Below are 21,593 nucleotides of genomic sequence, written 5' to 3' on the forward strand. Positions count from 1 at the left end.
ATCTCAATATTCAAATACATACATACACAAGAATTGACCTAAAGATGTTCTCAGTGAGATTTAGATTAGAATAAAATTAATATCATCTATTAATCATAAGTTGTAAGTTTCCAGGCCTTCATTCCAGAGTCTCCTCATAGTTAAACTGTAACGTCTGTGTCAAGAGGTCGTGACCTCTGTGTGTGAAACACAGTTCTGGTGCGGCAGTTAAACCATTTGAACACATGCTGAATACTCAAAAGATACATATAAATATATTTAGACTTTTACTCATATCTGACACAATTCTGGACTGAATTTTGTCGATAAACATTAATATGTACATCTATAGACACCACTGCAGCTTGAACATTTCATCTGGAAGTAAAAATATGAGCAAAGTCAAATGAATTTATTCTGTTGAAAACTTTCCAGAGTAATATTTATGTTGTTTTGAAGTTTTGTAAGAAAAAAAGAGGCAGGTTTCATAACACTTGGACTGTTTTTGAGCGATCATGAGTTATAAATTCAAAAGAATTGAACTAAATGCCATTCATATCAATGAATTCCCAGATTATATGTTCTTATAAATTTAATACAATGATATATTCTAATAAAATCAATCATTAGTATTGGAAAAAATATATAAATATTTTTCATCATAGTTAGTTTGCTGTAGTTTATGTGTACTTGGAAATTTCCAAGAATTTCTTAGTTTTCCTTATTTAATAAAAAAGGGGGTTGCACTTTACTTCACAGTACATGCATTTACCTAAAGTGTACTTATCACTGGATAATATAAATAATATAATTAAACAGTTAATGTAATTAATATAACAAGCACATAGTATTTACATGCATAAGAAGACTAAAATAAAGTGTAAATACAGTAATAACATGGAAAATGTTGAATTTAAGTTGTGTCTATGACTGTTATTTATATATATATATGCATTGTGAAGGTTGAGTAGCTGGTCCTCTATAGGAATTAGAGGATTGAGTGAATAAGTGTGTGTGAAAGAGCCATGTGTTTATGTTCACACATGCTTTCGTTCACTATCTCTCAAGGTTCATGATAAGATAGCTCGTCAGTGCGCCTTCCTTTCACATTTCCTCCTGATTCACCAAGGCCACGCGTCACATCCTAAACTGAGACGTTTTAGTGATCTGTCGCTCCTCTCTTCCTGGAACGAAGCTTTCGAAGGCAGTGAAACTCATCGCTGGTTGTAGCTTGAATTTCAAACCCTGTCTAGATTGGTTTACACAAGCGTATCGGGGAAGAAAGCTTTACCCAGAATGCATCAGTACCAGCACTGACCGAGATCTGTGTCACTTATTATAGCAGCCACTTCTTCTCCCTTTATCTGCTCAATCGGACTGTATCTGTGTCATAATTCATCTGACAGATCTTAAATCTGACTCCAGCAGAGCCGCTGTCCGTGTGCTTCAATGCTTGTTTGTGTCAGGACTTGTCTTCACAGATAAAGCAAGTTTAAGCTTCCAAACAAAACACTGATTCAATGCAAACTCATGCTTGATAAGGAATAAAAGAGTCACAGGCTTTAAATAAAGCATGTTAGCAGCACTCTATAGTATAGACCATTTATTTTTTAGGTTATGGATGGCTTACGTTAACAATTTCATGATAGCCATGTGTCTATATAGTTTTTAAAATTCTGTCTTATCATCTTTAAACAGCTTTATAAAATATATATATATATAGATCTATATGTATCGCATCTGTCTATGTATATAATTTAATAAAAAATTATAGCACTTGTGTGTATATATATATATATATATATATATATATATATATATATATATATATATATATATATATATATATATATATATATATATATATAAAACAATTAGACATTCATTATTAAAAAATAAAGTCATATATTTAATCATTTTATGTATTTATTAAATATATTTCATAAAATGTAATACCTTTATATATATATATATATATATATAATAAAAATGTGATTGATTAAATAAATATTTTAAAAGATGCTAATTGTATAAATATGCATAAGTGTTTTTAAAAATATAAAAAACTATTTGTATTATATTTTATTTATTTTAAATATTTTTATTTATATATAAGTTGATAGATAGATAGATATAATACATCAGGAACACATTAATAGAAACATAAAAATTATGATTCTGCTCTGATTGAACCGATTTTATTTTTTAAATATTTTTTACCTCTGATTTTAATACAAATCTGTATTTATTTATTTAATTAAATTCTATAAATTTTACAGTTTTTTCTGTAAATACTTAGTTTTTTTAATACTAATATTTACATCTATTTATTTTTTATATTTTGTTTATTTTTTTAAGTTTTTCTGAACAAAAAATGTATGTACCTCAGTTTTCTAAATATTATATACAACTATTCATGCAGTGTTACAGCAGTTTTCTCCAGACGTGCAGAACAGCTCAAAGTCTGCTCATAGACGTCACCCGAAGCACAACGCTGTTCAACCACCCGGTTACTCATTTACCCATTTCTACATGACCTAAAAATATAAAAGCTCCAGGAAACTTCGTGCATTTCATGCATATTCCTACATGCAAAGTTATAGCACGTTCTCTCCTGAGGAGTGTAATATATCATATCATTTGACACACACAGGTTTTCCTGTAAGACCTTCTTTCCTTCCCAAATGTGTCAGAAAGAAAACTAGCTGATGAACCTGTCTGCAGGAGCGACGGGAACAAAAGCGTTACCTTCAGTCTCACGGGTCGAGTTACTAAACTCTGCATGCAATGGATATCCGTTAACCCTTTCTGAGCTCAAATGAACTAAATGAACAAAATGAGCATGCATGCATGTTATAAAGCAGTATAATCCACACACATGTTCTGATCTGTGCGCAGCCCAAGCCGACGAAGGGCCGCATGCGAATCCACTGTCTGGAGAACGTGGACAAGGCCCTGCAGTTCCTCAAGGAGCAGCGCGTGCATCTGGAGAACATGGGCTCACATGATATCGTGGACGGAAACCACCGCCTCACGCTCGGACTCATCTGGACCATCATCCTCCGCTTCCAGGTACAGCACATCGTCAGGATGTGAGGGACGTCCAGCCTCAAAGTTAAAGTCAGCTGCTTGTTCTCATGGATAAATACCCCATTTATACTGTGAAAAATTCATATCGAAAACAAGTATCAAATATTATTTGGAAAATATGTAGTTTTTTTTTTACTTTACAAAACCTATTTTTCTATATATATACATATATTTTTGTATATATATATATATATATATATATATATATATATATATATATATATATATATATGTATGTATATGTGTGTGTGTGTGTGTGTGTGTATATATATATATTTAAATATTTAAATATATGTATATATATATATATATATATATATATATATATATATATATATACATATATATATTTATGACTTTAATGTTGTACTGTTTATATTTTTATATTGTCATTTCACTTTCACTATTTAATATATTTAAACCAGTTTTTATTTTGTATTTTTTTTATTTAAAAATATTTTGTTCCTTTTACATTCTTAGCATACTCATTATATTACTGTACTTTAAAATAATCTTTTTATATTTAAATATCTATTTTTCATTTATCTACTTTTTAAAAATTATTTTTATTATTTTTTCTAACATTTTTATTATATTTATTTTTTATAAAATTAATTAGAAAATAATGAACACTTTTTTCCCTGTTTTTTATATATATATATATATATATATATATATATATATATATATATATATATATATATATATATATATATATATATATATATATATATTATATAATTGTTGGCCAGGTTATTTATTTAGTTTCTCTTACTTTAAATTTTTAACACTTTTTCCTTCTCACTATTGTACTGTATATACTGTTAGAGTTTATCATTTATATTTATATATGTTTATTTTTCTTAAAAAAAATGTATAATTACATTTAATCAAGATGTGTTTTTTTTATCCTTTTATTATTATTTATTTATTTATTTAGTCTATATTGCTTTTTTTATTTATTATATATATTTATATATTTAATCCAAATTTTCTTTCATTTTTAAACTAATTTTACCGATTGTTTAAACCTTTTTCTTTTTTCTCCTGTTCTTGCCCTAATAGCATCGCACTTTCATAACATTACAGCCAAAGAAATGCACATAAACCTCCCTGACGTTGTGTTATGGTGTGTGTAACAGATCCAAGACATCAGCGTAGAGACCGAAGACAATAAAGAGAAGCGCTCGGCCAAGGACGCGCTGCTCCTGTGGTGTCAGATGAAGACCGCAGGGTGAGTGGACGTCCAGAAGAAGACACAGACCTGTCCGAATCCTCCACATCTGACCGCTCTGCTTTGTGTTTCACAGCTATCCCAACGTCAACATCCACAACTTCACCACCAGCTGGCGTGACGGCATGGCTTTCAACGCCCTCATTCACAAACACAGGTACCGCTTCCAGCCCAAGATCAGTTTCCTGTAAGACTCAATGTGCTTCATTCTCAATGCGTGCGATGCTTCCAGGCCAGACCTGATTGATTTCGACAAACTGAAGAAGTCCAACGCTCACTACAACCTGCAGAACGCCTTCAACCTGGCGGAGCAGCACCTGGGGCTCACCAAACTCCTGGACCCCGAGGGTAAGAGCCCAGCGCGCCCCTCCATCTCCAGACCTCTTCATTAAGATAATAACACAATAACACTCTGTCTATTTAACAGATATCAGCGTGGACCATCCCGATGAGAAGTCTGTCATCACTTACGTCGTCACATACTACCATTATTTCTCCAAGATGAAGGCCCTGAAGGTGGAGGGCAAACGCATCGGAAAGGTCTGAGTCTGGATTACTACAATCTCCTCTGTGTCTGATTGTTTCAGTCTTATGTGTGCTGTTTATTTAGCTTTCAGTTTTGTATGAAATGTGAGTTTAAATGCAAGTTCAAATATTGCTAGTAAAATCAAATAAATCATTGTTAAATAAAATATTAAATTAATAAAAACAATATAAAAAGGAAAGGAATTAAATTAATTTATTAATTATTTTTTATTTTCATTAAGAAAATATTTCAAAAATTTTAGTATAAAAAATGTTGTGTTCTCAAATATTATTGTGAATATTAAAATTAAAACATGTAAAGTAATATTTTTAAATATTGTTTTAAAAAACACTTTTTTCCTACTCACTATAGTACCGTTCTCTTCGATGTATTATGTTTATATATTTATTGAAAAAAAATTTATTATTAATTTTAATATAAAAACATTAAATCAATTTGAATATTTATATAATATTAAAACTTATTTTATATTATTAAATTAAATTATATAATTTATATTAATATAATATTTGCAATATTATAATATATATATATATATATATATATATATATATATATATATATATATATATATATATATATATATATATATATATAAATTAATTAACTTATTTATTTATGAGTCTAGTAAGAAATGTAAGTTTAAATATTTGGATTGAAATAAATAAATAATTGTAAGTAAAATTTGCAATAACTAAATAATTTTTTTAGATATTACCATTTTTTTATTGACTGATTATTGTAACCTTTTAATTTATTTTTATTTTAACAGAAATATATTACATTTTTTGCATTCCTTTTATTTATTTAAATATTACTATTAAAAAAAAATCATAAAAAAATAATTTTCTTTAATAAGTTAATTATCACAGAATTAAATATTTTTAAATTCTGAACTATAAAAGCTTTAGTCTTCGTTGCATATTTCTAACCATTTATATCCACATGGTACCATGTTATGTGGTGATTTTTGTGCACATTAAGCGTAAAAAGTGACTCAGATGTGGCATTTAAAATACAGATCTGAACACTACAACCTCCATAAAGCTTGAACTTTAACTGCTGTACAACTTTAGTTTCCATCGTGAAACGCAGATCTGCCCTCAACATCTGTCTGTCTTCACTAGGTGCTGGACAACGCCATCGAGACGGAGAAGATGATCGAGAAATACGAGTCTCTGGCGTCTGATCTGCTGGAGTGGATTGAGCAGACCATCATCATCCTCAACAACCGCAAGTTTGCAAACTCTCTGGTCGGAGTCCAGCAGCAGCTCCAGGCCTTCAACACTTACAGGACCGTAGAGAAACCACCCAAGTGAGTGTCCGCCACAGACATCCATCACATCACATCAGAACAGATATGATCCCAATGTCATCTCCAACGCTTTCTCCACAGATTCACTGAGAAAGGAAACCTGGAAGTGCTTCTGTTCACCATCCAGAGCAAGATGAGGGCCAACAACCAGAAAGTGTACATGCCTCGAGAGGGCAAACTCATCTCAGACATCAACAAGGTGAAGAAGACCGCCGCAGATCTTCACTTCAGAGCTGCGCGTTGTTTAATCGCTCCGAGTTGCTTTGAACTTCCTTGTTTGTGGTGTTTTGCTTTGGTGTATTTCGTCAACTATAGTACGATCAAAGCTCGTCTTGTGCTTACACACTATATTTGTTATATTATAGATTATATTTATGCATTCACATTATACACATATTATATGCTATTTATTTAGAATATATACAAATTATTGTAAATGTATTTATTAGGTTTTCACTCCGTTAGATTTTAGCTAGGATTCATTATTTATTTACTAAGAAATAAATAGCATGGTATAGCAGTATCTTTGTAATTACACTATTTGACAGTTATACATTTATATTATTTATATTTAAAAACATTATATATATATATATATATATATATATATATATATATATATATATATATATATATATATATATATATATTTATATATATATATATATATATATATATATATAATATATATATATAATATATATATATATATTTGAAATGTTTTCTTTTTTTTGCAAAATATAGATAATGGTTTTATTATGTAATAATGATTTTATTGTGTTAGTTAACTGTAATTTTCTGTTTTTATTTTTTTACCTAATCAAAATAACTCAACTGCAGTTTGATTGAGATTAATTACTTATTAATTAACTGGAATGCAGAATCAAAAAACATATATTTATTTACAGTATAGTTCATATATAATATTTACATATTAAATATTTATAAACATTTAAAATCAGTACTTATTACTTATTATTTATTTGTTACATTAGATTAGATTTTATATTTATACATTTACATTGTTTATATTTTTTATATATATGATAAATTATGTATTACAATGCGTGCGTTTATGTGTGTGTGTATAAATATATATATATATATATACTGTACATAGAAACAAACAATTAATTTATAATCTATTTAAAAACAGTTTGTTTACTTTTTAATATTTCTTAATATTATTATTTATTTACTTTTTATTATTTATTATAAATGTATTAAACTACTTTCTCAGTTGGTAATCTCAGCTAGCTAGGATTCATTACTGTATTTTCCGGACTATAAGTCACACTTTTTTTCATAGTTTGGCTGGTCCTGCGACTTATAGTCAGGTGCGACTTATTTATCAAAATTAATTTGACATGAACCGAGAGAAAACATTACCGTCTACAGCCGCCAGAGGGCGCTCTATGCTGCTCAGTTCTCCTGTAGTCTACACTGAAAACAGAGCGCCCTCTCGTGGCTGGAGACGGTAATGTTTTCTCTTAGTTCTTGGTTCTAAATAAATGCGACTTATAGTCCAGTGCGACTTATATGTGTTTTTTTCCTCGTCAAGACGTATTTTTGGACTGATGCGACTTATACTCAGGTGCGACGGTATTTATCCACTTGAAAATAAATACTTTGGTGCGTTTCATCAGGACAAAGCTATGGCACAGCCCGAGTACTGTCTGGGTCAGATTCTGGGTTACAGATGGAAGTGCATCAGTTTTTTCCCATCATTATTTCCTCCGTAAACTCTGTTGTAATCCGCGTGGTGACTGTGATGTGCTGAAGCTGTGTTGTTGTCTCAGGCGTGGGAGCGTCTGGAGAAGGCCGAACACGAGCGTGAGCTGGCGCTGAGGACCGAGCTGATTCGACAGGAGAAGCTGGAGCAGCTCGCCAGACGCTTCGACCGCAAGGCTGCCATGAGAGAGACCTGGCTGAGCGAGAACCAGCGCCTCGTCTCACAGGTACATCTCACCACAAACACTAGAGGTGCTCCGATCACGATCGGCCGATCGTTATGCGTATCTCCTCAGTAAAGCCGGTTTTCTAATCAGCGGTTAATTCCATCAGGTGCGTGATTTCACATAGAGGACCTGTTACTACACAGAGCCGTTGTTAATAGAGAAGATGCGCAAATCACGTTAATTTTCAGCGTTTATTGGCCCATCTTCTCAGTTAACAACGGCTCTGTGTAGTAACAGCTGCTCTATGTGAAATCACGCACCTGATGGAATTAACCGCTGATTAGAAAACCGGCTTTACTGACGAGATGCGCATTAATGATCGGCCGATCGTGATCGGAGCACCCCTAACAAACACACACACACACACACACACACACACACCACTCACTGTTTCAGACCTGCTTCGATGCCTTCTGTGACCCCTGCTGGTAAAACAATCAAAATCCTCAAGAGACAAAAGGCACTATTTTACATATTCACAATTCACTTATCATGTATTTAAAAAATTGGTTATTTATATTTATATACTGGTTTTAGAACTTATTCTAAATGCATATTATTCATATTTACATACTTGTTACCTTTTTATAAAAGGAAAGTCTCTAAATTATTAATTTTCATAAATATGCCACAAAATAAATATTAAATTACATTTAAATTAAATTACATTTATGCATTTAGTAGACACTTTTATCCAAAGCGACTTACAGTGCATTCAGGCTATCAATTTTTACCTATCATAATATGATATTATAATTATTATATATTATATATTTTAAATATCATAAATATGTAAATATGTATTTATTTATCTTTATTTTAAAACACTCTCTCACATACACACACACACATATATGTATACATTACATTCATTATGAATTATGTTATTACTTATATTTATTATTATTATTTTTATCATCATCATCATTATTATTATTATTATTATTATTATTTGAAAGCAAAAACTCTAAATGAGCATTTTTCATGCCACAGAAAATCTCCACTTCCGCTAAACAATAATTGTAAAATATTTATGAACTGTTATGAAATATTTATGATAAATTTTGATGTTATTTATTTTAGGAATTTATATATTTTTATAATTTATATTAATTTATTATGAAAACAAAATTATCATTTTCTTGTCACAAAAGTCTCTGCTTTCATTAAACATACATGAACCAAACAATAATTGTGCAATATCTCTGAACTATATTATTAAAAGATTTATTTATTGAGTTTTGTAAACACTGACACACTGGTTTTCATTTTAATACATATATTTTATATTTATATACTTTCCCCCAAAGCATAAAAAACTGAATAAAAAAAAAAAACCATAACAATCTCAAAAAACAAAAAACACTATTATAAAGCTGATAGTTCCGGTCCTTGATTCTGATTGGCTGAGCCGTGTTCAAAGCCGATTACGCTACAAAGTATCATACACCTTTGTTTATGTTTGTGTGTTGCTCGGCAACCACTTTGCTGCATCCACAACTGTTTCTGAGGAGCTACATTGTTTTGTGGAAGAATACTGTTTTTATTAATATATCATTACACTTTATTTGCTTTGTTTTTTTTTTTTTTTGTGAAACTACATTTATGGAATAACCGTATATGTTATAACCCCCCTTAGCTGTTATAAATTCTGTCTTATTGGGGCTTATTGCTTTATTTTAACACTAATGTTTTTGTACTTAAAAAAATATTATATTAATAATAAATGAATAAAAACCAAGGGGATAAAAAAAAAAATGTGTTTAAGTCATTTCTATCCCATGTTTATTTTCTTAACTTTCCCATTTTTTTTCTGCAGGACAATTTCGGATTCGACCTCCAGGCGGTCGAGGCAGCTACCAAAAAACATGAAGCCATCGAGACGGACATCGCGGCGTACGAGGAGCGTGTGCAGGCGGTGGTGGCCGTGGCCAGAGAGCTGGAGACGGAGAACTATCACGACATCAAGCGCATCGCGGCGCGTAAAGACAACGTTCTGCGTCTGTGGGAGTATCTGCTGGAGCTGCTCAAGGCCCGCAGACAGCGGCTGGAGATGAACCTCGGCCTGCAGCGCGTCTTCCAGGAGATGCTCTACATCATGGACTGGATGGACGAGATGAAGGTGAGCGAGGAAGACGAGGAGTGGGAATCAGACGGGTTCGAAGTGAGATGGAAATGAACATGAAACATAAAAATAGATTCTAGCAATAGAAGTATGTCACAATTTTATCGTTTTTTTTTTAAACTATTTGCTTTGAAGTTTTTTAAACCATGATATTTGCTTTGATTGAATTTATGCTTTTTCATGTTTGGGGTCCTATAGACACAGTTCTGTATTTGCAAAAAAAAAAAAAAATGTATGTATTATTTTCCATCACTATATTTTTTGATTTTTATAATGGGTTACTCTGACCTATTAAAATCTTAATGCTTTTGCCATTTTTATTTTTTGTAAATATTCGAGCTTCCCATTTAGGTTTTTACTCTCATTTGAGTTTGAGTCATTTTTGTGCTTTAACTTATTTGATTTCAGTCTGCAGCATTTCAATTGTATTTTATTTTATTTCAGTTAACGGAAACCATTTTTATTAGTTTTAGTTTCAGTTTAACCATAAAAACACTGCCTGAAAATACAAGGGGAATTATCAGGGCTATTATAATTAACTAAAACTAAAACCATAGAACCTTTTTTGTTTTTTAATAAAGCTTATTTTATTTCTGCTAAGTTGCTCAGACCTAATTTCTCATTTTTATTTAGTCTATCTTGAGGTGCTCAAATACCTAAAACTAAAATAAAAATTAAAGATAGACATATATATATATATATATATATATATATATATATAAAAGACTAAAACACAAAACTGTAAAATAAAATAAATACAAAATTTGTATATAAACTATAAAAATATACAAAATGTAAAATATATACAAATAAAAACATTCAAATTAAAATATTATAGTAGTATCTCAATGACACCAAATTTTTATAACATGCTCCTCTGACCTATTAAAATCCCTTATTATTGAAATTGCATATTTCAAAATGTATAGAAAATAACATGCTGTTAAAACTTTTATTTTATTTTACATGTATTCATTAAGCAGATGCTTTTATCCGAACATCACAAGCGATGTATGATTAGAGCCGAGCTTCAGCTTAGCTCCAAAGCCAAGTGAATGCTGCTAATAATCGTGTCCTCCTCAGATGCTGCTGCTGTCTCAGGATTACGGGAAGCATCTGCTGGGAGTGGAGGATCTGCTTCAGAAGCACGCTCTGGTGGAGGCAGACATCGGCATACAGGCTGACCGCGTCAAAGCCGTCAACGCCAACGCACAGAAGTTTGCCAGAGATGAGGAGGGTCTGTTCACCGCTTCTCACATCCTTACGCTTCATCTCATCAGAAACTGACTTTAGTCTGACAATCAGGAGCTATCTCTGGATGATATTCATAGCAAAGAATCCGTCTTTCAAAATGACAATGAGAATATGAAATAGGTAGAAATGCAACAGTTGAGTCAAAGTAGTTTTGTGGAGTCTTTGATTCCAGTATATGATATTAGCTGGTCCAGATTTATTTATTTTTTTCGGAGGAAACATACAAAGCTGGTCCAGTTTGGGTTTTGCAAGGTTCCCACGTTCATGGAGAACCTGGAACTAACAGGGAGTTTTGAAACTGTGGTTTGCAGGCCAGGAAAAGTCAAGGAAATCTAATTCATTTTAAAGGGCATGGAAAAGTCATTAACATTTTTGGAGTGAATATAAATTTCTCTGGTTATGCTAGTCAAAACTTTATTTGTGTGCACACATCTGTCATCAGCTTTAATATATTATAGTATTCTTTAATATTTTGAATTAGCTTTTATTTTTATGTCTTTTTATAACTTTTTTCTATGTATTTATTTTTTAATATTTATTATGAATTATGTTATTATTTATACATTATTATTATTATTATTATTATTATTATTATTTTATATATTATTATTATTAATTTTATAATTTGAAAACAAAAACACTAAATGAGCATTTTCTTTTTTATTTAATCTAATTTTAATTTAATTTAATTTTAATTTTCAACTGCATTTGTCTGCATTTTTATATTTCTATTTAGCTTCCTTTTATTTTCTGTTAAATTTTTAGTATTTTTTGTACTTCAACTTGTTTTATTTCAGTTACTTGTGAAGACAACAAGTGTAATTTTCATTTAAATATTCCTTTCTAATATTTATTTTTTATTTCAGCTTTTTTTATCAATAAACAAAAAAAAATTGTAATAGTTTTAGTTTCAATTTTAATTTTATTTAACAATAATCCAGACCGATATTAAGACCGACATATGTTACCTATAAGGCAGTAATATCTATATAAAAAATTTTTATGGGTTAATATATTTGGTTTAGGATGGATATGCATTACATAACATATATGTCCAAAAATGCATTAAACATACATATTTTTATGGGTTTCATAAATATGGTTTCATATATGACTATATATTTCATATCTCTAAATTTAGTGTGGCCTGAAAGTTACTTCTTCACACATATACTACATTAGCGTATGATATGGAATCATCCACAGAAATCTCAAATAAGCATTTTTTTTTTTCAACTGCATTTGGAGTCACTGTATGTAATAATAATGAACCAGCTTGTTAAGAAAAGTTTATTTAACCAAGTGTCCTCTCCATCTGTTATCCTATTTCACAAAAAAAATGTATTGAGTATGAGTATTTTCATACAACATACTCCAGTGATGTTTTATTCACATGTTCTTAAAATATATTGTTTATTGTTTCTTGCTGCTTTAATGTGTTCTATCTTCTCCCCATCTGATGCAGGTTACAAACCCTGTGACCCCCAGGTCATCCGTGACCGTGTGGCACACATGGAGTTCTGCTATCAGGAGCTGACCCAGCTGGCAGCGGAGCGCCGCGCTCGTCTGGAAGAGTCCCGCCGACTCTGGAAGTTCTTCTGGGAGATGGCGGAGGAGGAGGCCTGGATTCGGGAGAAAGAGCAGATCCTGTCCTCGGACGACTGCGGTAAGGATCTGACGGGCGCCGTGCGTCTGCTGAGTCAACACCGCGCTCTTGAAGACGAAATGAGTGGCCGCTCCGGACACCTCCAGCACACGGTGCGTGAAGGTCAAGAGATGGCCGATGCTGGGCACTTCGGCGAAGCCAAGATTCGTGAACGTATCGCGGACGTCCAGGCCCAATGGGCCGCTCTGGAGCAACTGGCTGCGGTGAGGAAAAAGCGCTTGGAAGAGGCTTGCAGCCTTCATCAGTTCCAAGTGGACGCGGATGACATCGACGCCTGGACTTTAGACGCGCTTCGCATCGTCTCCACCGCTGACGTCGGCCACGATGAATTCTCCACTCAAGCTTTGGTCAGGAAACACAAAGACGCGTCGGCAGAGGTTGCTAGTTATCGGCCAGTGATCGACGCGCTTCACGAACAGGCCCAGTCGCTGCCTCCCGAACAGGCCCAGGCTGCCAACGTCAAAGAACGGCTAGCAGGCATCGAAGAGCGCTATAAGGAGGTCTCCGAGCTAAACAGGATGAAGAAGCAGGCCCTGCAGGACGCCCTGGCGCTCTATAAGATGTTCAGCGAGGCAAACGCGTGTGAGCTCTGGATCGACGAGAAGGAGCAGTGGCTCAACAGCATGGAGATCCCAGAGAAACTGGAGGACCTCGAGGTCATTCAGCACAGGTGAGAGGTCAAGTCTGGATATTTGTGGTCATATTTATGCCAATTAAGTTGGGGTTTGCTGCATGCAATTTGCACTAATTTTGCGAGCGTGTTTTGTACCATTACTTGATTTACATATTCTTTTAATGTTTGATGCTGGTTTGAGAAAACCAACCCAGACAGCCTAAAATAGTAAAAAAAAAAAATCTTGACTTTGTAGTAGTTTTAAAAATTCAAGTTTTGGAAATATGTAATTTTAAAAGTTTGAAGCAGTTTTAAGTTGAAGCAGCTTTACATTTGAAATAGTTGTAAAAATCTTGGTGTAAAGCAGTTTGAAACTTGAAGGAGTTTAAAAAGCCTGAATTTTAAAGCATTTAAAAAAAAACACGTTAGTTTTAAAGCAGTTTTAAGTTTGAATTAGTTTTAAGTGTTTAAGGTTTGAAGGAGTTTTAAGTTTAAAGAAGTTTTAAAAGTTTAAAGCAGTTTTTATTTTGAAGTACTCTTAAAAATCTGGCTATTAAAGCAGTTTTAAGTTTTAAGTGGTTTTAAAAGTTTAAAGCAGTTTTAAATCTGAATTATTTTTAAGTTTGAAGCAGCTTTACATTTGATATAGTTCTAAAAATCTTGGTGCAAAACAGGTTGAGATTTGAAGTCTTAATTTTAAAGCATTTTTTAAAAAAACTTTAGTTTTAAAGCAGTTTTAAGTTTGACTTAGTTTTAAATGTTCAAAGTTTGAAGAAGTTTTAAGTTTAAAGAAGTTTTAAAAGTTTAAAGCAGTTTTTATTCTGAAGTACCCTTAAAAACCTGGCTTTTAAAGCAGTTTTAAGTTTTAAGTGATTTTAAAAGTTTAAAGCAGTTTTAAATTTGATGTATTTTCAAAAACTTATACTTTAAAGCAGTTTAAAGTTTGAAGCAGCTTTACATTTGATATAGTTCTAAAAATCTTGGTGTAAAGCAGTTTGAAATTTGAAGGAGTCTGAATTTTAAAGCATTTTAAAAAAACCTTTAGTTTTAAAGCAGTTTTTATTTTTAAGTACTTTTAAAAACTTGGCTATTAAAGCATTTTTAAGTTTGAATTGGTTTTAAAAGTTTAAAGCAGTTTTAAATTTGAAGTATTTTAATTTTTTTTATTTTAAAGCAGTTTTAAGTTTTAAATATGTTTAAATATGTTAATTTTGAAGCAGTTTGGCAGATGTAGCTGGACAGCTCTAGGATAAGTTAGTGTTAGAAATTGTTCGCTTAATAGTAATAAGTAACAGACTGGACTCACTCTACATTCTTCACATTCTCAACTTCTCAAGGACACATTAGCACTTACTGTAAAAAAAAAACATTTTTCAGAACTACTGTTCTTGATGATTGTGTGATAAAAATGTTTTAATTACCCTCCAGGTTTGAGAGTCTGGAGCCTGAAATGAATAACCAGGCCTCACGCGTGGCTGTTGTCAATCAGATCGCCAGGCAGCTGATCCACAGCGGACACCCGAGTGAAACAGACATCAAAGCCCAACAAGACAAACTCAACACCAGGCAAGTGCTGGTGACACATGTATTTTTAAGTTCTGTGTAGAAAGCACAAATACCTGATTTTAAGATAAGATTTTAAACCAGGAAGATGAAAATGGCGCAAAAAAGCTTCAATTATAAGTTACAATTATCGGATTCTAACATGGATGTCTTCTATGATGTGCAACACAAACACCTTTAGGATCTAGTCTGGGGTTTCATGACCCTTTAAGCATGTCTAAACTATCACTTAACCAGCATGAACCAGCTGGTTACAACGTAAAAATACAACCTGATGCTCATCCACAGGTGGAGTCAGTTCCGCGACCTGGTGGACCAGAAGAAAGAGTCCCTCAACTCGGCTTTGGGCGTACAGAACTACCACCTGGACTGCAACGAGACCAAATCCTGGATCCGTGAGAAGACTAAAGTCATCGAGTCCACCCAGGAGCTGGGCAACGACCTGACGGGCGTCATGGCCCTCCAACGCAAGCTCACCGGCATGGAGCGCGATCTGGCCGCCATCGAAGCCAAACTGGGCGACCTCCGCGGCGAGGCGGAGCGCTTGGCCGGCGAACACCCCGACCAGGCCAAAGCCATCACCGGACGGCTGGCAGAGATCACCGCCGTTTGGGAGGAGATGAAGGATACCCTACAAAACCGCGAGGCGTCTCTCGGGGAAGCCAGCAAGCTGCAGCAGTTCCTCCGAGAGCTGGACGATTTCCAGTCCTGGCTTTCCCGAACGCAGACGGCCATCGCGTCCGAGGACATGCCCAACACACTGGCCGAGGCCGAGAAGCTTCTGGCCCAACACGAAGGCATCAAGAACGAGATTAACAACTACGAAGAAGACTATCAGAAGATGCGGGACATGGGCGAGATGGTGACGCAGGGGCAAACGGACGCTCAGTACATGTTCCTGAGACAGAGGCTCCAGGCTCTAGACACTGGATGGAACGAGCTTCATAAGATGTGGGAGAACCGGCAGAACCTTCTGTCACAGTCTCACGCTTATCAGATCTTCCTCAGAGACACCAAACAAGCCGAGGCCTTCCTCAACAACCAGGTAAGTTGGTTGATCACCGGGTACTCCTGGAAAAAATGAAGGCTCTTTATAGGCATTCATGGTTTCATGAAGAACCTTTAACATCAAAGATTCTTTAAAGTTGAAAAAGATTCTTTAGATTATTAAAATGTTCACATTTATTAAACATTTTTTTTGTTATGTTTTATATGTTCACTGAAAGGAAACCCAAAAATGGTTCTTCTATGGCATTGCTGCAAACAAAATAATGAAATATTACTAATTTGTAATTAAAATGTTACTATTGTGAAATTTAAATGTGGTATTTAAGAAAAAAATATATTTTAAATGACAATACTAATATTTTTAGTCTATCTTAATTTTTTTTGATAATTGCATTAATCCATATTGTGATTTGTTTTCTACTAAATAAAAATAGAAAAACTATATATTTTTTTACTATTGTAATATTTTACAATAAAATCCAAAAATTGAGTATTTATTAATAATAATAGTAATAATAATTAAAATTGCAATAAGACATTTTTACTTTTTTGATTATAACACTTAGCCATAATGTGATTTTGTTATACTAAATAAAAATTTTACAAAATAACACATTTTACTATTGTAATGTTTTACAATAAAAAGTAAAAACTGAGTATTTAATAATAATAGTAAAAATAATAATAAAAATTACGATACTATTTTTTACTTTTCATTATAATTACACATATTGTGATTTTGATTTACTAAATATTTTTTTAATACGAAATTTTTCAATAAAATATTTCACAGTAAAATAAAAGTATTTAATACAAATAAAAATATATATATTTTAAATTAATATTAATTAAACTAATTTCTTCATTTTCAAATGTTAAACAAAATGTAAACCAAAATAAATCAAGTAAATAACAAAAATGATCACAATTTTATTTTAAATTACAACACATACACGCGCACACACACACACACATATATATATATATATATATATATATATATATATATATATATATATAAATTCTAGCTTATTAAAAAGTGCTTCACAATAATTAAAAATGGTTCCTTCAAGAACTTTCCACGAAAAGGTTATTTTATGAAAACCCATCTACTGTAAGCATGTAGTTTGAGCATCATCTGAGTGATTTATTCAATATCTTTCTGCAGGAGTATGTTCTGGCTCATACAGAGATGCCCACCACCCTTGAAGGAGCAGAGGCTGCCATTAAGAAACAGGAGGACTTCATGACCACCATGGACGCCAATGAGGACAAGATCAACAGTGTGGTGGAGGCCGGGAGGAGACTGGCCAGTGACGGAAACATCAATGCTGACCGCATCCAGGAGAGAGCAGCCTCCATCGATGACCGGTAACAACACACATACACTGAAACAAGTCAAAGTGAATAGGATAACAGACAAAAGCATCTGGCTGACCTTCAGCTGTTCACTTGCAGTCATAAGAAGAACCGTGAGTCGGCCGTGGAGCTGCTCATGAGGCTGAAGGACAACAGAGACCTGCAGAAGTTCTTGCAGGATTGCCAGGAGGTGAGTTTTAGAGTCATAAATATTTTATTAATATTTGGAATATTTTTATTTTCATTTATTTTCATTACCTTTTATAATTAGTTTGTTTTAGTTCAACTATAACAGATGTTTATTATAGTTTTTATTGATATTTTGAATCCGTTTATATATGTATAAATATGTTGAAAACGATGGATCATGATTTATTATGTATAAATGAATACATACACATGCATATACTTAAGAAAAATATTTTTTGTTTAAATATTAAATAATTACAATTATATATATATATAGTGTTTTTTTATATATAAAAATTGGAGATCATGATTCTCTCGTTATTAGAAAACTAAACAAAATAACAATTTATTAGTGGTTTTAAGTATTTTAAATTATATATATATATATATATATATATACACAAACATCTACATACAATTTTAGTAATTTTGTTGCTTTGTGTTTTTATAATTTTTATATTCAGGTTTATTAATTTATTACAGTATGTCAAGTTAAACTAAATTAAAATTATAAATGTATACTATTTTTATATATTATATTCTATTTTATATACATTTTAATATATAATAATTTATTTTATTTCTGTCAACAAGTATTTATTTCAAGTAACATTTTTCTTTATAGTTTTAGTTTCAGTTTTATGTGCTGAAAAATAAAGCAAATCCAATAGAATTTCTTGGTAGCTTGACTGTATTTGCGTCCTCTGCTCAGCTGTCCCTGTGGATTAATGAGAAGATGCTGACCGCACAGGACATGTCCTACGATGAAGCTCGCAACCTGCACAGCAAATGGCTCAAACACCAGGCCTTCATGGCTGAACTACAGTCCAACAAAGAATGGCTGGACAAAATCGAGAAGGTCAGATATTAATACATTGAACATAAATGTCTTGAAATGTGCTGTTTTTCTGTTTCTGTGCATTTATCTGACCAATTCGATCCAAATCCAGTTTGCGAGATTTAGAATCAGAATTGCGAGAAAGAAAGTGAGAATAATGAGTTTACATATCACAATTTCTAAATTATATATCACAAGCAGGGATGTTATGATTAACCGCGAGCCGGTTGAAAATCGATTAAAATATGTGACGATTCAAATTGGTTGAGATGCTAACAAATCGCGATTCAGTTAGAGGTAGGAGTTTATATGAATACATGTCTGAGGGGAACTTACTCTCTTTAAAAAGTTTAGATGGTATTTTTTATTTTTATCTTGCCTCTGTATAATACATATTAAAGTTCATAAGTGCAGTGCTGCTTTGTTTACAACGGTAACCAAGGAAACGCTTTAAGTGCCACCTGCTGGTAGAGAGTGAATCTGCGTCTCTTTCAGCTCGACTTCTGTTCCTGTTTCATACAGATATTTTTTACATATAGTTTCACAAAACTAAAGTCAAATCATTCTGTTTTTGCCTAAGATTTTAAAATTATACAAACTAATTTAGATTAAAAAGCTGCTCATGTTACATGCATGCAGCATCTTTGTGTGGATCATGATTAAAATGCAGGGATTGCCTCTAATATTAAATGGAAAGAGCACAGACAAAGCCTTAGTTTGTTTATATGATGAGATTTTTTTTTTATTCATGTTACTTATTTATTGAGTTTGGGGCTTGCTTTAAAATTTCAATTTAGTTTTGTTATTTAGCGGACGCTTTTATCCAAAGCGACTTACAAATGAGGACAATAGAAGCAATCAAAACCAACAACAGAGCAGTAATATGCAAGTGCTGTATTAATATATTATTATAGTGTTATATTTCGATTTCACGAAGAGGCGTGCAGCATTTTGTTCAAGCAGTAATATAAGGACACATTTAATTTATAATTCGTCTTAAATCTCATTTTGTTAAAAAAAAAAAACATGAATCGAATCATGGGTTATATCTCTACAAATCTGAGAAAAGTCACATTATGTTTTTTATTTTTATTTCAATCCTTTTTTATGTCATCTAAACCAATGCACTTTTGAAACCTTTTTTCTTATTTGCATTTTCTCCTCTTTTTTTTTTTTTGCTCGCCTCCTGATCTAGGTGTTTAATAAACCTGGCAATTTATATCACAAATAAACAAAATTACTAGGGATGCACGATATTGGATTTTGGCCGATATTCGATATGCCGATATTTTCAAAATAATTTTGGCCGATACCGATATCGATATATATACAAATATATACTGATATATTTAAACTTTAATTTTACTGAAGAGAAATCCATGTATCTCTTCTGTACTGATTCTACCATAAATGTATTATTTTACAAATGAAGACAGACATTCACATCTGAAAAACAGGTCAATTATTTCACTTGGAGAATATCGGTTTGGCTCATCGGCAGAAATATTCATATCGGCCGATACCGATGATGGTCATTTTAAGCTTTTATCGGCTGATACCGATGTTGTGCCGATATTATTGCATCCCTAAAAATTACTTGTCTTTTCAAGTTGCTTTGGATGAAAGCATCTGTTAAATGCATTCATGTAAATGTGATTTCATTACATGTGATGTAATTTCTCTGTCTGTCTGCAGGAAGGGACGCAGTTGGTCTCGGAGAAGCCGGAGACAGAAGCCGTGGTGAAAGAGAAGCTGGCCACATTGCAGAAGATGTGGACCGAACTGGAAACCACGACTCAGACTAAAGCCCAGTGTCTGTTTGATGCCAACAAGGCCGAACTCTTCACGCAGAGCTGCGCCGATCTGGACAAATGGCTGGTGGGTCTGGAGGGCCAGATCCAATCAGATGACTACGGCAAAGATCTGACCAGCGTCAGCATCCTGCTGAAGAAACAACAGGTTTGAGATGATCAAAGCTGAAGGTTGTGTTTATGTTCTGAAGCACCAGACTAACTCTTCTCCTCTGTGTCCAGATGCTGGAGAACCAGGTGGAGGTGCGTCAGAAGGAGGTGGAGGAGCTCCAGTCTCAAGCTCATGTGTTGAGACAGGAAGGAAAGGACACGGATGAGGTCGATGGACGCCGGAAGGAGGTGGAGCTGAAGTTTAAGGAGCTGCTGGAGCCATTGCAAAAACGGAAGAACTTCCTCATGGCCTCTCGAGAGATCCATCAGTTTAACCGCGACGTGGAGGATGAGATTGTACGTTTGGATGTATATATGTGTGTGAATGATGAACTGTTCGTGTGTTTGACTTCTTGTTTCTCCTCAGCTCTGGGTTGAGGAGCGGATGCCTCTTGCTACGTCGACAGACCATGGCCATAACTTACAGACTGTTCAGCTGCTCATCAAGAAGAACCAGGTAATGCGTAATGACTAATTATTACTGCTTTTCAAACAAACTAACAAGATATACTAGCATCAATTCTAACATGTTATAAGAAATGCTACAGAAATGGAATAATCAAATGTAAAACTACAACACTTCATAGTCTTCACTGTGTGAATTAAATATAAATAGATTCTTAATAAGGATAGAAAAGTGATTCAGCCAAAAGTAGCATCATTTTCTTTATTGGTTTTTTTTTTAATATTAATGAAACCGGTGGCAAACAAGCGACTGCTGTCACTTTAAGAACTAATGCACGGATCCAACCAAGCATGTCCCAACCATTTTTTTTATTCTTGCATGTTTCTTTATCACTTTAATGTGTCAATAACTTTAAATAGTGTAGTACCAATGAGTTCGATTTTTTTAAACCATTAAATAAAATTTCATTAAATTTCAAATAAATGCTG

General features: G+C 32.9%; 1 protein-coding gene across 2 annotated transcripts in view; it reads left to right on the plus strand.

Annotated features, from left to right (window-relative positions):
• LOC128022006 (spectrin beta chain, non-erythrocytic 1) overlaps positions 1-21,593 on the plus strand; it is an 86,402-nt gene that overhangs the window by 45,317 nt on the left and 19,492 nt on the right. For both annotated transcript variants that reach the window (XM_052609196.1, XM_052609197.1), the window contains 19 exons: positions 2,878-3,051; positions 4,212-4,303; positions 4,380-4,460; positions 4,536-4,651; positions 4,731-4,843; positions 5,978-6,165; positions 6,247-6,364; positions 7,965-8,123; positions 9,943-10,245; positions 11,332-11,485; positions 12,968-13,838; positions 15,210-15,347; positions 15,633-16,389; positions 17,521-17,723; positions 17,811-17,901; positions 18,613-18,759; positions 20,434-20,697; positions 20,772-20,996; positions 21,067-21,156. In XM_052609196.1, coding sequence (XP_052465156.1) covers positions 2,878-3,051; positions 4,212-4,303; positions 4,380-4,460; positions 4,536-4,651; positions 4,731-4,843; positions 5,978-6,165; positions 6,247-6,364; positions 7,965-8,123; positions 9,943-10,245; positions 11,332-11,485; positions 12,968-13,838; positions 15,210-15,347; positions 15,633-16,389; positions 17,521-17,723; positions 17,811-17,901; positions 18,613-18,759; positions 20,434-20,697; positions 20,772-20,996; positions 21,067-21,156 — 4,284 coding nt within the window. The remainder of the gene's footprint in view (positions 1-2,877; positions 3,052-4,211; positions 4,304-4,379; positions 4,461-4,535; positions 4,652-4,730; positions 4,844-5,977; positions 6,166-6,246; positions 6,365-7,964; positions 8,124-9,942; positions 10,246-11,331; positions 11,486-12,967; positions 13,839-15,209; positions 15,348-15,632; positions 16,390-17,520; positions 17,724-17,810; positions 17,902-18,612; positions 18,760-20,433; positions 20,698-20,771; positions 20,997-21,066; positions 21,157-21,593) is intronic.

The sequence above is a fragment of the Carassius gibelio genome, chromosome A11 (assembly GCF_023724105.1).
Source record: "Carassius gibelio isolate Cgi1373 ecotype wild population from Czech Republic chromosome A11, carGib1.2-hapl.c, whole genome shotgun sequence".
Lineage (NCBI taxonomy): Eukaryota > Metazoa > Chordata > Actinopteri > Cypriniformes > Cyprinidae > Carassius > Carassius gibelio.